Source organism: Anticarsia gemmatalis, chromosome 8 (genome assembly GCF_050436995.1).
Source record: "Anticarsia gemmatalis isolate Benzon Research Colony breed Stoneville strain chromosome 8, ilAntGemm2 primary, whole genome shotgun sequence".
NCBI classification, from domain to species: domain Eukaryota; kingdom Metazoa; phylum Arthropoda; class Insecta; order Lepidoptera; family Erebidae; genus Anticarsia; species Anticarsia gemmatalis.
In genome coordinates, this window is record NC_134752.1 from 2,079,465 (window position 1) to 2,093,827 (window position 14,363).

General features: G+C 33.8%; 1 protein-coding gene across 1 annotated transcript in view; it reads right to left on the reverse strand.

Annotated features, from left to right (window-relative positions):
* Gyc32E (Guanylyl cyclase at 32E) overlaps positions 1 to 14,363 on the reverse strand; it is a 117,807-nt gene that overhangs the window by 71,630 nt on the left and 31,814 nt on the right. Inside the window, exons 6-8 of the mRNA XM_076117440.1 lie at positions 7,724 to 7,870; positions 7,264 to 7,354; positions 2,222 to 2,306 (exon numbers count right to left, since the gene is read on the reverse strand). Of these exons, the coding sequence (XP_075973555.1) occupies positions 2,222 to 2,306; positions 7,264 to 7,354; positions 7,724 to 7,870 (323 nt within the window). The remainder of the gene's footprint in view (positions 1 to 2,221; positions 2,307 to 7,263; positions 7,355 to 7,723; positions 7,871 to 14,363) is intronic.

The window sequence follows — 14,363 nt, forward strand, 5'->3', positions numbered from 1 at the left end:
TTGCCTTGTCTAATTTATAAGTGTTCCTGTTGGGTTATTGCTAAATAATATTATTATGTAAAATATGAATCATTTATATTTTTCATAATAAAATTGTATCGAAAACATCAAAGAGCAATATTAATATTTTTTTTCTAAGAAAAAATATTTTTTGTTCGAGTATATTTTTGTAACATTAAGAATACGATTGTTATTTCTATTTTTAGAGTTCTAATATTTCCGATGTCCAATTATAGCAGCAACTGTGGCATCTACTCGGAAACTGATAATATTAGATGGCGCTAATAAAAGTTCCTCTACCTTTTATGAAATGCGATCTCAGAAAGATGTCTTGTTACTAAGAAATAAATACGATGGAAAATACATTTATTAGTGATCTAAATATATATAACTTAAAGGTGACTGACTGAGTAACTGACATAGTGATCATGACATGACATGACACACAGTCCAAACCACTGGACAGATCGGGCTGAAATTTAGCACGCAGTAAGATGTCATGACGCAGGCATCCGCTAAGAAAGGATTTTGATCAATTCTACTCGTCACATACCACGCGGACGAAGTCGCGGACAAAGTACACCTAGTTTAGAAACCCTTTTGTTTGTAGTAAAAAAACAAGTAATAATATTGTTAATAAATACATTTGCTATTACTTTATCTAACAGACACGCTATCAGTCACTTTCCGGAAAGTAGCTCTTAAAACATTTTGTTACTATAATCTATTTTTCTTAATTTATTACGAATCTCGCTATGTACATATGTTGATCCTATCGCATCCTAATCTTAATTAACTATCAATTAATAAGAATAATAAGTAAGGTTACTTCAGATACGTATCAAATGCTCTCAAACAAGAAATAATATAGGTGAAAGAAATATTCTTATGAACGAAAACCAGTCACCAATGTGTTCAAATATTCACGCAACACAGAACACAGTTACAACTGAAGCGAGATAATGATAACGATGTTTGTTTGTAACTCAGTAAGCCGAACTTATCTTGTATTGCCACGAATTTCCTATATATAATGTATATTCACATAATAATATACATATGGAAGCGAAATAATATATTTACTTTGATCTTAAATTATAAATATATTCATATTATAATTAAAGATCGCTAAGGTGGCAGTGGTTAAGGTCGTCACGCCACTATCATTGCGTCGGGAAGTCGTGGGTTCGATTCCGACACAACTATTTGTGCGATCCACAAATATTTGTTTCGGGTCTGGTTGTATTTCATGTCCGTTGTTTGTAACGTGTAAAAGTCCCTCGACACTATAGCAATTCTTAGTGCGGGAGATGCCTTTAAAAAAAAACAAACACAAAATCACGCCTTCTTTCCATAAAGATAGGCAGAGACCCGAAGAACGACACTTAGTAGGATCCTTACAAACTTCCTGTGCTATATTCACGTCCATACATCTTGTCATAAATTCATTTATAATACCATTTAAGACTTTAAGTAATAAGAAATTTAATTTATACGTCCTTCAAGATTACAATTAGAACATTTATAATTATGACAACGGCGTTCGTTTATAACAATGTAGAGACATTTTCAATTATTTTCGTAATCACACATCTTTGGCCTGTATTCATCCAATGCAGAAGATTAATTACATTATTTTGGGTTTGTTGATACTTGAGTGAATGACTTATATTTTAAACAAGCAGACTCGCCCAACTTTGTCCGGGTGTAGTACCTACAATTTTAACCACCCATAATTAATCCATTGCCATGAGAATTTTGATGCCATTGATACCTATAAACCTTATTCACACAGTTGCAAAAATAATAGAAAAAGAATGATGCAATTCGGTTTAATTATTCAAAAGTTATGCACATTGCACGTACCCTACATATATTTCGATGATTTACTTTTACTTATATAGATTTAAGGTATCGTCATAAACACTAAGTATAATCCAATCAAACAGTTTAATGAATAATAATTTGAAATAATTTCTTTGAATAAGATAGTTAACTTCTTGTAAATAATTTGAATAACATACATTTTAATGTTATTGTACAACCAAGTTTACTGCTTATCCTATATTCTACTGTTATAGTACAAAATATAATTAAACAATTCCCACTAACCGCCTTGCTTAACTTTCGCTGTATTTGAAACATCTTAGGAACATTTGGATGAACATAATCTACCAAACATTACAACAATTAGTATATTATTTAAATATTATCCACTTACCGAGGTATCTTCGAAGATCTTGTGGTAATTTGGCACGCAAAATGGCGGCGCCGCTGACAGCTCCCGAATCATTTGACACAGCATCCTGAACAAAATAAGATTTATTGATAAAATGTACTAACTTAAAAAATATTTAACCGGTTACATGTGTGAACAATTAAAGAATGCGAATTGGTAATAATTTCACAACAAAAACAAATGAGCGCTGCAAATTTTTGTTCTTTTTCTTAATTATTTAATGTTGTTTCTACTATTTCCAGCCAGTTTCCACCAACAATTAAAGTTTCAATAGGAATAAAAATACTGGTGAATTTTTTGTTCAGACTACAAAATAAGATTATCCATACTTCCATACTTCCATACTAATATTATAAATGCGAAAGTAACTCTGTCTGTCTGTCTGTCTGTCTGTCTGTCTGCTACTCAATCACGCCTAAACTACTGAACCAATTTGCATGAAATTTGGTATGGAGATATTTTGATAACCGAGAAAGGACATAGGCTACTTTTTACCCCGTGAAAATGACGCATTTCCCTGGAAAATTCAGGTGGCGAACGAAGTCGCGAATAATCAATATTATAATGACATTAAATTAACAAAATTCCGTTGTCATGGCAACTGTTTTAATGGTGGATATGCCTGAGCGCGATTTCGTTATATTAAGAGATATAAATAATTTTAAGAATATTTTTCGTGAAAAAAAGCATATTTTACATCATCACGCTACGACCAATAGGAGCAGAGTAACAGTAAAAAAGTGTTACAAAAACGTGGAAAATTCTGACCTATTCTCTCTTATGTGACGCAAGCGAAGTTGCGCGGGTCAGCTTGTATATAATAAAAACTTTATGAAAACTAAATAAAGTACACAGATTCTGTAAAATAATAATGACATGTGAATAGCATGCATTCGATTTATTCTTAAATCTCTATTTCATTTTGTTTTATCTTTTCTGTTTTACATTTGAATCTTCGGACTCTCTCTAGATGATTAAAATTATTAATTCAGACCAAAATAGGCATGTCATGTAGCTTTTTACTACTGATTCAATAAGGTTCTTCGTTTAATTTTTATTTCCAAGGAGAAATTCAGAGAAGGATTTATGTAGGGTACTAGATAATAACAGTACGTGATTATTTCATTTAGTCGCTTCAAAATATATTGAAAATGAAATATTGAAATATAAAATGGATATTTCAATTCTAAAACTAATATTTCTCCTAACAAACATCTTTAATCTGGGGACAGTTTGTTGAGCCGTGCGTAGACTAGAACTAGGTTTCTAGGTCATTCACCCTGCACTCAAACCAGCTGTGATTACGAAACCTATATTAGAAAACTTTCGTGTTCCGAATGAATAGTTAAAGTAGATATTTGTTTTATTATATTGTTTTATTGCATTATTTTTGGAGAAATTAATGGTAAACCCGTAGTTGAAGTTGTAAACAACCTTATGTCATTTACCTAATAAAAACGGTTTTTAAACCATGCTTTATTTTGAAACTATCGACTGTCGACTGTAACTATTGTTATTGTACGGAAAACTTATCAGCGTCCTTACATGATAAGTAAGTTCTAATTTTATCCAGCAAAAGTTCTACTACTGATGTCCGAGGCACCAACTTTTTGGCCCGACCCAGGATTCGAACCCGAGACCTCTGCGCAGCCGCATACAGAGGCAGTCATACTCATAATACTACAGTGATACGATAATACCGCGTGTCGAAGCCCACGACACTACGAAAGAAAAGTGTAAAATCAGCCAGCATTCTATTTCAGTCCATCGAACGCATACATGAACTTTCCCAAATAATCATGTCCGAGGCACCAACTTTTTGCCCCGACCCAGGATTCGAACCCGAGACCTCCGCAGCAGTCACATACAGAGCCATTTATACTCATAATACTACTGTGACACGATAATACTGCGTGTCGAAACTCACGACACTAAGAAAAAGAAACATAAAAACAGCCAGTACCTACCCTCTTTCAGTCGATTGAACGCATACATGAACTATCCCAAAGCCTAGCTTGTCTAATAATAGCGTAGGAACGGGACATGTCGCACTGCAACCATGACTGACGTTCGATTAAAAATTCCATTTTTGTTTGCTGACACACTTTCAGTGTTACATAAGCGGTTTGCGGTTTAACGGCCTTTACTATATAAATAGTACTAGGGGTCGTTTATTTTTGTATCTATAGATATTTTTATAGTTAGCAAGTGAATCGAAGATTACAAGATTAATATTAAATTGATAGACAGGCTAAAATGTGAAATGTAGTCTTAACTGTGAAGTTATACTTAAATAAATACTGCCTTATTATTAAACGTCGTATAAGCTCCGATTAGTGCTCCAATTTTGATACTGGGTATGAGTGAAAATGAAAAACCACTATATGTTTTGTCTTTTTCTTTTTATTAAAGTTCCTACGGCGCCCGCTAGAGGCTCTGGTCGGTAACGCGATTCTGTGCTGTCGGTACTTTCGAGTATCGACAGTTTGACATTTAAAATATACTGCACAACCGATTGCCATGCAAAATTTTCCGATAGCTAGCTGGTTCACGACAGTCGATAGTGGTAGAGAATCTCGCTACAGATTAATATAATCATTTCTCACAACCCAATGAGGAAAAATAACAAAAATAACAAGAAACATCAGGCGCCCAAATCAATTTCATTGTTCGTCACAGCTGTCGTCATGTGAAAGTGTTTTTCTTTCTTCCTAGTCCTTGACACCATGTGTCTGTCATCTTTCAACACATCACATTCGTTGCTTCATCGGAACATATTTCTTAAGTAATGTAAGGGTATAGTAGTTTCTCTAATACTAATTCTATAATATCTATTTATATTTATAATCTCTATTTCCTATAATAGTAAGAAGACTATTTTAGTGACACAATAGAACCGACAATATTATTAGACTTAAGTTACTATTTAAGCCATAGATTCACCGCTTTCACCCGATCAGTATTCCATAAAAAAATTCCATTTCAAAGTCAAACTTAATTCCTCAAACGTTTTCTCTAAGTCTCCTTTCAGTTATTGCATTTTTTTTATTACTTTACATATGTGATTACAATCTATTTCTGAAATCTCAAAGCCTTGACCTAAATTCACTGAAAATTCCACTTTTAATTTAAAAAGTGTAAAACCTGGAAAAAATAGATGCATCTATTGGGTTTTCAGTTCCACGAAACCACTTCAAATAAACGAACTGAAAAAGGCTCTTAATTTTGTTAAAACCACGAAGTATATTTTTTTTTCTGATATTCGATTTCTAAATTGAACAATTCGCTGTACAGGGTATAGGGTGTAGGGATAGAAAAGCGTAAACTTATAATTGAGTACATTGTTTGTACCAAAAACAAAATTCACTAAAATATTTTTTTCATTAATTTTTTCATGGTTATTGTATTCAAAATCGAGATGTAACTCATTATATAGCCGTCTGCCTTATACTAAGCACATAGATTAACTCCGGTCATCAAATCAAACGTTTTATGATACAGCAATTAAGCATGTTTGTCCTTACTAGAAATTGAATCCGGGAGGTACCTATCGACACGAAAATCATGTTACGACAATATTCACATCTAGCAGTTATAGCTAAATCTTATTGTTCCGTCGTCAAAGGCATAAGGATGTCGAATCGTCGAACTTATACAACCATATAATAGGGAGCGTGTACGCCCTTCGCCCAGTACATTGTCAAAGTCAGGGTTAATTCTGAGTATTTCACAAATATTGATAACATTGGTAAATAGATTTCCATCTTTTTCCTTAAGTACGAATTCATCCATACTCATAGTATGTACATACATACATACATACGTAACTACATACATAAAATCACGCCTTTTTCTCATAGGAGTAAGCAGAGACCAGAGAATGCCACTTAGTACGATCTTAAAAACTTACTTTGCTCTTTGTCATATAGGACCGCCGGTTACGAGTATCACTTTTAATATAGAACCGAAAGTAACTCTACCTGATATGCTTTTGTAACAAAACGGTTGAATCGATGTAGATGAAATATGGAAAGAAACATTTCCGAGAAAAACCATAAGATAAATAGCGTCATAAGCTGATACAACGCGAAAGTTTGGGATGCTAGATGGCTGTTTGTTACTTTTTCACGCAAAAACTACTATACGGATTTTTATGACTTATGGCACTCAGAAGTTTATAAAGCATAGGATGCTTTTTGTACCAGGAATTATTTTTTAATGCGGAAATTACGAGAAGGTAACATTTTTATAATAATAAAAGTAATTTCTAAAAAATATTGCGTGTAGAAGTGAATATTTTTATGATAATAAAAGTAATTTATAAAATTCCGAGGTCTAAACGTCGGTTTAGAGCAGTATTCAAAGTTAGTTGAGTGATTTTAGTTTACTAACGAGTTAAGGAAGCCGCGTGTTAGTTTGACATTGGAAACTCATAACTGTCAAATTATTACACATATACACGTGTTTTGATAAAATGTCATATTAATTTAATGTGGCAATAAGTTAGTATAATAATGTACATTTGAAATGAAAACACGTGCTCTATACGAACTAGTGAAATTATATTTTGTAGGTAGGGGTATATAAACTTCTCTAACGCATTAAAATAATATTGCGGCTTTCGAGGAACCGCTTTTAATTTAGTTAACGTTTGGGTACAATTTAATATTATATTCATTTAAATGTTGAAGTTAAGGTTCTGAAATGATAAATGTTATGTAGCCTATTTTATTTTGCAAATATTTTATGGATTTTAATTTATTTTGTGTCCCAGTCTTTATTTACATACACACTCTATTTTGTAGTAAATTAAGTGATGCATTTGAACCATGGTACAAAAAATATAGCATTCGCACGGGGCCTATTACCTGCCCGGTGTAGTATCTGAGTAGGAAAATAAATTGGTATATTTTTTTACGTTTCACTAATCACGAGTTGGTTTGCTTTATCTCTTTTGTTCTGAAATAGGCTTCCTAATCTGTTCTTTAAGGTACTTATTGGAATGAACATAAAGTTTTACTTACCCGTAGTAAGGGTTGGTCGGAAACGAAGGTGTGAGTCTTAGCACCGCACGGAAAGCCAGCATGTCATCACTACTGTTCTGACCCAGGTGTTCTGTTGGCAAAAGAAAACCATATACTAATAGCTCTTAAATCTCAGCCATGGGAGCCAGTTTCATTGACAACTAACTATATTTATTGAAAGAGCCTCAGTGATATATTCTATTTACATCTACAGGAGCATAGTATGATTTAGCGTGATCACACGTAGGTTCTAAATTAGAGGTTTACGTGGAACTATTTATGTGGAGAATTAGCTAATCACTGAGTCGGGTGGTCATGCATTGAATTTCCATTCTGAACAAAAGGTCTCGGGTTCGATTTCCACTCGAAACAGATATTTGTCCAACCCACAAATAGTTCTTTCGGGTTTTTTTGTTCATGGCATAAGAGAGATTCTTAGTCCAGTATAAAGAAACTTTACCCGCGTGAGTGATGGCAGCTGTACTAGGGTCATAGATCTCATCATCCACGGCCACGATGGCGTACTCTCCTGTCGTGAGGAGTCCCCTCCGCTGCAGCACCTTCACGAAGTCCACCAGCGCTATGTGCTCGCCCAGGAATACGTATACTGTGGACAAAATACATCTTGTTAAGGTCTATCTGTGCCCACTATGTCTTAGCATCCATGTCTGTGGTAGGAACGTAACGGCAAAAAAAATATTTAAAAAAAACTGTGTTCGCTTTTATAATGTCGAATCTGCTGAACGAATTTCGACAAATTTATCAATCAGTAGTAATATTCATTTAGATTGAGGGCAGCGGTACAACTGTTATTTTAATGTATGTAGTTGTAAACGTAATAGACAAATGAGGAGTAAAAATGTAGAATACCAAAATGCATAATGTAAAATTTTCATAAAACGTATTTTTCTTAAGTTCTTTGGTTATATTTTACCATTTAGATATTTAATAAGGCGAATTTTCTCCGCTATAACACAAAAATGAGGGTCTCTATTGAAAAAATATACAAAAACCAAATAAAATTTTGTCGTACCCGAAAAAGAGCCACACCATTTTTTTGTATTACTCATACTTTATTATGTCGACAGTCTGTGTACCGAAAGTATTTTTTGCGGACTCTGTTAAATATATGTGTGCCATAATTATAAACACTTTAAAAGTAACAAAGTATGCCCTGTCTGAAGCTGCGTGTCCACTACGTTAGAATCGAGACGTACAGACCGCACGGACCGTATTAAGATCTATCACTTAGTATTTATATGTCGCCGAAATTCCGATCCTGTACACGCTGTACCATAGAAATTAATGTGTATTAATATAAAGCAACTAATCCTTACGGTCCGTACGCTTTCGATGCAGTGGACACGGTGCTCTGTGGCGCAATTTTGTATAGTCCGTACTGTCGAATATCGAGTCTTTGACATTTAAAATGTACTCCCAAAATAGTTCTTACGGAGCCCGGTAGAGACGCTAAACAGATTTTTGCGTAACATTTTTCGATAGCTAGCCGGTCGTCGATAGTAGAGAATCGAGCAACAGAACTTCAAATTTCCATTTAAATTCGGATTAAAATTTAAACGATCGTAACGGGTTTTCTTTGGCTGTCCTACATATTTCTTAATTTTTTGATTCGAACATCTTTTTCAGGGCCTTCTTTGCTGCCGTCCCAATTGATTTGTTAATTCTTAGCATTCCATCCTTTCGTGTTTATTCAGATATCATTAATCTTTTATAAAATACTTTTGTTTTACAAAATTAAATTAACAATTTTGCTTTGATTTGACTTGTATATAAATAAAATAATATAAGAGTTCCCCCTTAATGAGTAGTATGAGTACCCACAAGCAATGAATTATATTGGTTTAATTTTATTATGTTAGTAATTTCATTGTACATAAATCAATTGTGTACATACTTTGATCCATAGTAAAACTAATTACAAAGTTAATAATTAAACCATTAATAAAACATGTAATTACTCCTGTCCGAAACAGGGTCCATTAATTGAAAACGCATTAATTTGTAATGTTCAAGTAATATTAAATGGACAAAGTAAATGACAGGGACAGTTTACAACGTTTAATTGTGCTTCAGAATACTTTTGACTGACGCGGCAAAAGACTCAAACGAAAGAACCGCATACTCATCATGTAAAATTAGAAAAACATTATTTGTACTTAGGTTTATTTCCGAGCTAATGGTAGATTCAGTAATTGCAACAACTATCATTAGTGTCAAAATTTGCCCTAAATGAATAAATCATTTCTCTTTGTGACGCATTGATAGTACGCGAAGGTCTAAAGTTCGTCCTTGAGTTTTTCTGTTAGAATTTCCTTAGCGATTGTCCAGAGAATAGAAGTTACAGTTTGCGCAGAGGACACGTAAACCGTAAGCCGTTTTCCTAACTTTTTGCCAGACGCTTCACACCCCGTCCTATTGAGCTATGAAAGTAATGGAACAGGGAGTATAATTATGTATTTTGTATACATTGATATATAAAAAGTAACTACTGAAACTGGCTACTATTAGCTACGAGCACATCGTTAAAGAAACTCACAAGCATATTTAACATACATTTACTCAGGCCTAAATTAAACACAATTAATTCGTAAACTCGAATAAATCTTAAAAAAGGTAGAGATTCGTGTTTGGATCGGATTCTTGCGTGGGAGGGTCCTTCACTTAAAACACAAACATTATATTATTTTACCTAACTGAAGCGCCTTTTGAAATAAACCTTTCATGTGATGTGATGGATGTAAAATTATCTAAATATTTACATAATGTGTGGATGTGAATTAGGTAAGTGAAATTTGTAAGGATCGTACCAAGTGGCGTGTTTTGGTTTCTGCTATCAACGCTGCTACGACTTTCGACTATCGTCAACCGGCTAGTTATCGAGAAACATTATATGAAAATTGGTTCAACGCCTCTAGCGGGCGTCGTAGAAACTATTTTGGCATCACATTTTAAATGTCAAACTTTTGGTACTCTATAGTACCGAATGTAGAGATTCGCGAATTTGAAATTAGGCACGGCAAGCGAAATTTTAAAAATACTACGCAATTAAATCAAATTCAAAATTCTGTTTGATTTCAAATTTAAGTATTGGCACACGTAGCATTGAATTACATACGTTACTAGCAAGTTATTGTACCAAAATCCGCAATATGACATCGTTCTACGGTTCGAGCCACACTGCAGCACGGTCCACAACACAGCACAATAACAATTATGCCTCATCGAGAGTCGTAATCGCAGTTCGGTCTCGTAATTTTGCTGTACATGCTCTCGTGGCTATTACAAGCGTTATGCTCGAACGTTAGAAAATAATTTGTTACACTCGGCGACATGACTATTTAAAAAATATATGTTATATCTGAAGGTGTAGGAAAAGATAGTATAAGTAATTTTGCCCACCCGGGAATGTAGCCCGAGACCTCATCTCATCACCAAAATCCCTCACTAAAGTAGACAGTTATTATGATTCCTAGTTTTTTTTCCTACGACATAGTTAAAAAAAATATGCTACACAGAAAAAAATAATAATAACTTAATACCTAATACATAAATGTAAAAGGAGTACCCAATAAAAACCTTTGTAACCTTATAATAGTACGTTGCGAGCACAGATTAATTAGAGATTAACATCATAATAGAGGATGTAGAAAGATAAACAAAAAAACTAATTAGACAGCCGAATCAAGATTTATACTCTTCTGTACTACTATCGGCTACCGACAACCGGCTTGTCATCGAGAAATTTTGTATGAAAATTTGATCAGCGCCTCTATGGCTCCCTCACTACTAAAATGGCAGGTAATTCCAGTAATTTGTGTAACTGATTTTTATCTAACAGTAAAGAAAGAAAATATGTTTACCCTTATTTATTGATACGAAAAAAAGTTACACCATTCATGATTGCTTTCATGGCGTAGTTAAAATGATAACGCTGTTGCTTTACGCGTCGAAACACATATGAAATAAATCCAATATTTCTGTGTTTTTTTAGGCTTCGCATGATTCGTTTTCCGTATTATTCACAAACAAGATTCAGAAAACAAGGCTTGATCATTATTTGTATCCGTTACTGAATATTTTTTTGTTGTAAAAATACCATTGAAACAATATTTAATCTTCATGCAAGATGGCTTATTTTTTAATGAAAAGAAAATATTTGTAAAAATTTCTTCCTTTTAGGCTGCTTTCAATTAGAACTAATGAGATTTTAAAGTAATTTGAAGTTAGGAAGTTTTGAGCTCTTTACACAAGTTATAAAAGCTGTGACCATTTAGGGGATATATAAAGTTAAGTAACACGATATAAAATAAGAAAATAAGATCACAAAAAGATCGCTAAAATGTTCAAAAAGTAAGGTTTGTTTTAAATAGCACAGTAGTATTGGTACTAAATATTAGCATTTTTAAAATTTCTATTTGAATAAACCCAAAAGGCAAACCTTAATATATACTAGAACAAAAACAATTCCAGTTGTCTAGAACTCGAATTACAGTCACTTCACAATAGTCGGGAGAATTTCTAAGCTGGTTTAAATTGTTTCAATAACGAATTCCGACTTCTGACTTTAAGCCATTACAACCTAATGACTTAATAATCTAGACTTGAGTTTAGTTTTAAGGTTTCCGTACCCAAGGGATAAAAACGGGACCATATTACTAAGACTGAGCTGTCTGTCTGTCAACAGGCTGTATCTCATGAACCGCGATAGCAAAACAGCTGCTTTTTTTTTAAATTTCTGCCTCGCTTTTCTGGTAAAAACTTCAACTCATTTCAAAGTAAAGAACTTTACTGTAGTCCAAAGTCTTTGTGACAAATTCACATCACTACATAGTATAAAGCAAAAACGCTTTCTCGTCTGTCCCTATGTCTGTACGTATGTATGTATGCTTAGATCTTTAAAACTACGCAAAGGATTTTGATGCGGTTTTAATAGATAGGGTGTTTCAAGGGATTTTGATTCGGGCTTTTTTTTAATAGCTAGGGTGATTCAAGAAGAAGGTTTATGTGTAAAAGTTATAACTCTTTAAACCGGGCGAAGCCGGGGCGGGCCACTGAGGTATAATATAACAACGTTGAAACTATCAATAGAATAAAGTTTCGCTGTAAAACCGTATAAGTTGAACGAAGTAAGAACTAAGTTTTGTTCCTAGGATGGATGAGTGCTAAAACAACCGCAGGCTTTTGTTTAAGGTGAATGCACATAAGCCTTTTGTATACGCTAAGCCCGTCACGTCTGTTTTGTTCTGGCTTTCACGCACGGTTTCTTCTGGAAACAAATTTGAAGGAATAAGCTCTGTCGCGTTGAAAGGAACATGACAGAACGAAAGTGCTGCACATAGTGTCTCTGTTGGCAAAGGGCAGAGAGTTTCGTCAATTCTGTGTGTGTGGTTTAAATTTTGATTTTGTATAATAATTATAATTAATTAGCATTATGTTTGAATTTTAATTAATTACCATTTATTTTTAATATTAAACGGAATTTTGCCTGCCTTCATTAAAGCCGATTGGTGTTTTCGATTCCTATACAGAACAACAATTTGTTTGTAATAAGTCCCCACAACGCAAGAGCAAATCTTAGGACGGAGAAAAATAAGAAAAATATATTTTCCAATTTTGTTGAACTGCTTCCTTCTTGATATTTACGTAGTAAAGTATTTTGTTTGTACAACATTATTTTTCCACACATAAACAATAATAATGATGTAAACGTACACTGCCTTTCTATTTTATCTAATAATCGGCAACATTAAATGAAGCATATTATTGCTCCAGGTTACAAACTAATCAGGCTTAAAACACACATATTATAGGAAACAGATCGCAGTTTACCGACAATCAATCAATTTATTTATGAGTTTCAGCCTGACAAGGCTGTTTCTATATAAAGACACGAGTAATATATATTTTGAGTATATTTGTACGTTAAAAATGATTTTGGGTAGCAAAACAGTGTAAAAGTGCATACATACAAACATACCTAATATCACGCCTGTTATACCCTAGATGTAGATGAGTAAAATTAACCTACGTTTCGCCATTAACAATGTTAGTACCATGTAATAGGGCCTTTTACTACATTATTGTAGTTCAGGCACCAAATTCCTTCAGTAGTACCAAAAATAAATAATTATGTAAGAGCATGAACGTGCTTAAGTCCCAAGTAATAGAGGTGAACCTATTGCTATTTTTCAGGTAAAAAATTCCTTCAGATGTACTTAAAATAATAAAGTGAGTTTATGAACATGCCTTAACATTATTAAATCTAAGTTACTTATCATAATTCACTGGAACTTTGCAATTCAATTTGTTCAATGAAGTTCAACTAGCGCGTTCTATCTCATCTTGCCGACGCTGTCGATCGTTGTTAACATCGGTTTTACATTAGATTCCAACTAGCATCTAGATGGGACTAGTGTTTCTGATGTAGTACTAGTGATAGGCCTAATGGCTCTGTGAAATCTAGTCCCAATTGTCCAACTATTTAAAAACACGATCTACCTAGATTATTATAAATATTTAAAAATAAAATGTATTTTTAAAATAATGTAGCTGTATCAAACAGGCCATCGCTATACGAGCCTGTGAGCCACTGAAGTTCTAAACTCAGAATTTTGTCTTCTTTCGCCAACCGCGAACCTTGCATAAGAGGCTCTTGACTTTGTCACGAACCTTGCATGCAATGCTTTAAGCTAAGATGAAGACTATAATTTAATTATAAAATTCTGCCACACGAACGGGCTAGACAGATTACACTGTGGTCTCAAGTTGACTGACAACTTAAGCTTGCAACCACGGCTATGTAGTTTCGCGGTCGGTGGACATTTAAAAGAAGAGGGCACTACAAAAGTGCCAGATAAAAATAGTTCTTGCGGAATACGTTAGAGGTGCTGACCAGATTTTCATAAAATAGATCTATAGTAATAAAGTTGTCAATAGTAATCCATGGTTGTGGAAAATCGCCTGCCTGTTTCGAAATGTCCACTAAAGTAAATTCAAGATAGATTGTAATTTAAATCAAAGTGAAGGGTGGACATAGTCATAACAACCTGTTCAAGGTTTACTTAACAATGTTTGTTGCA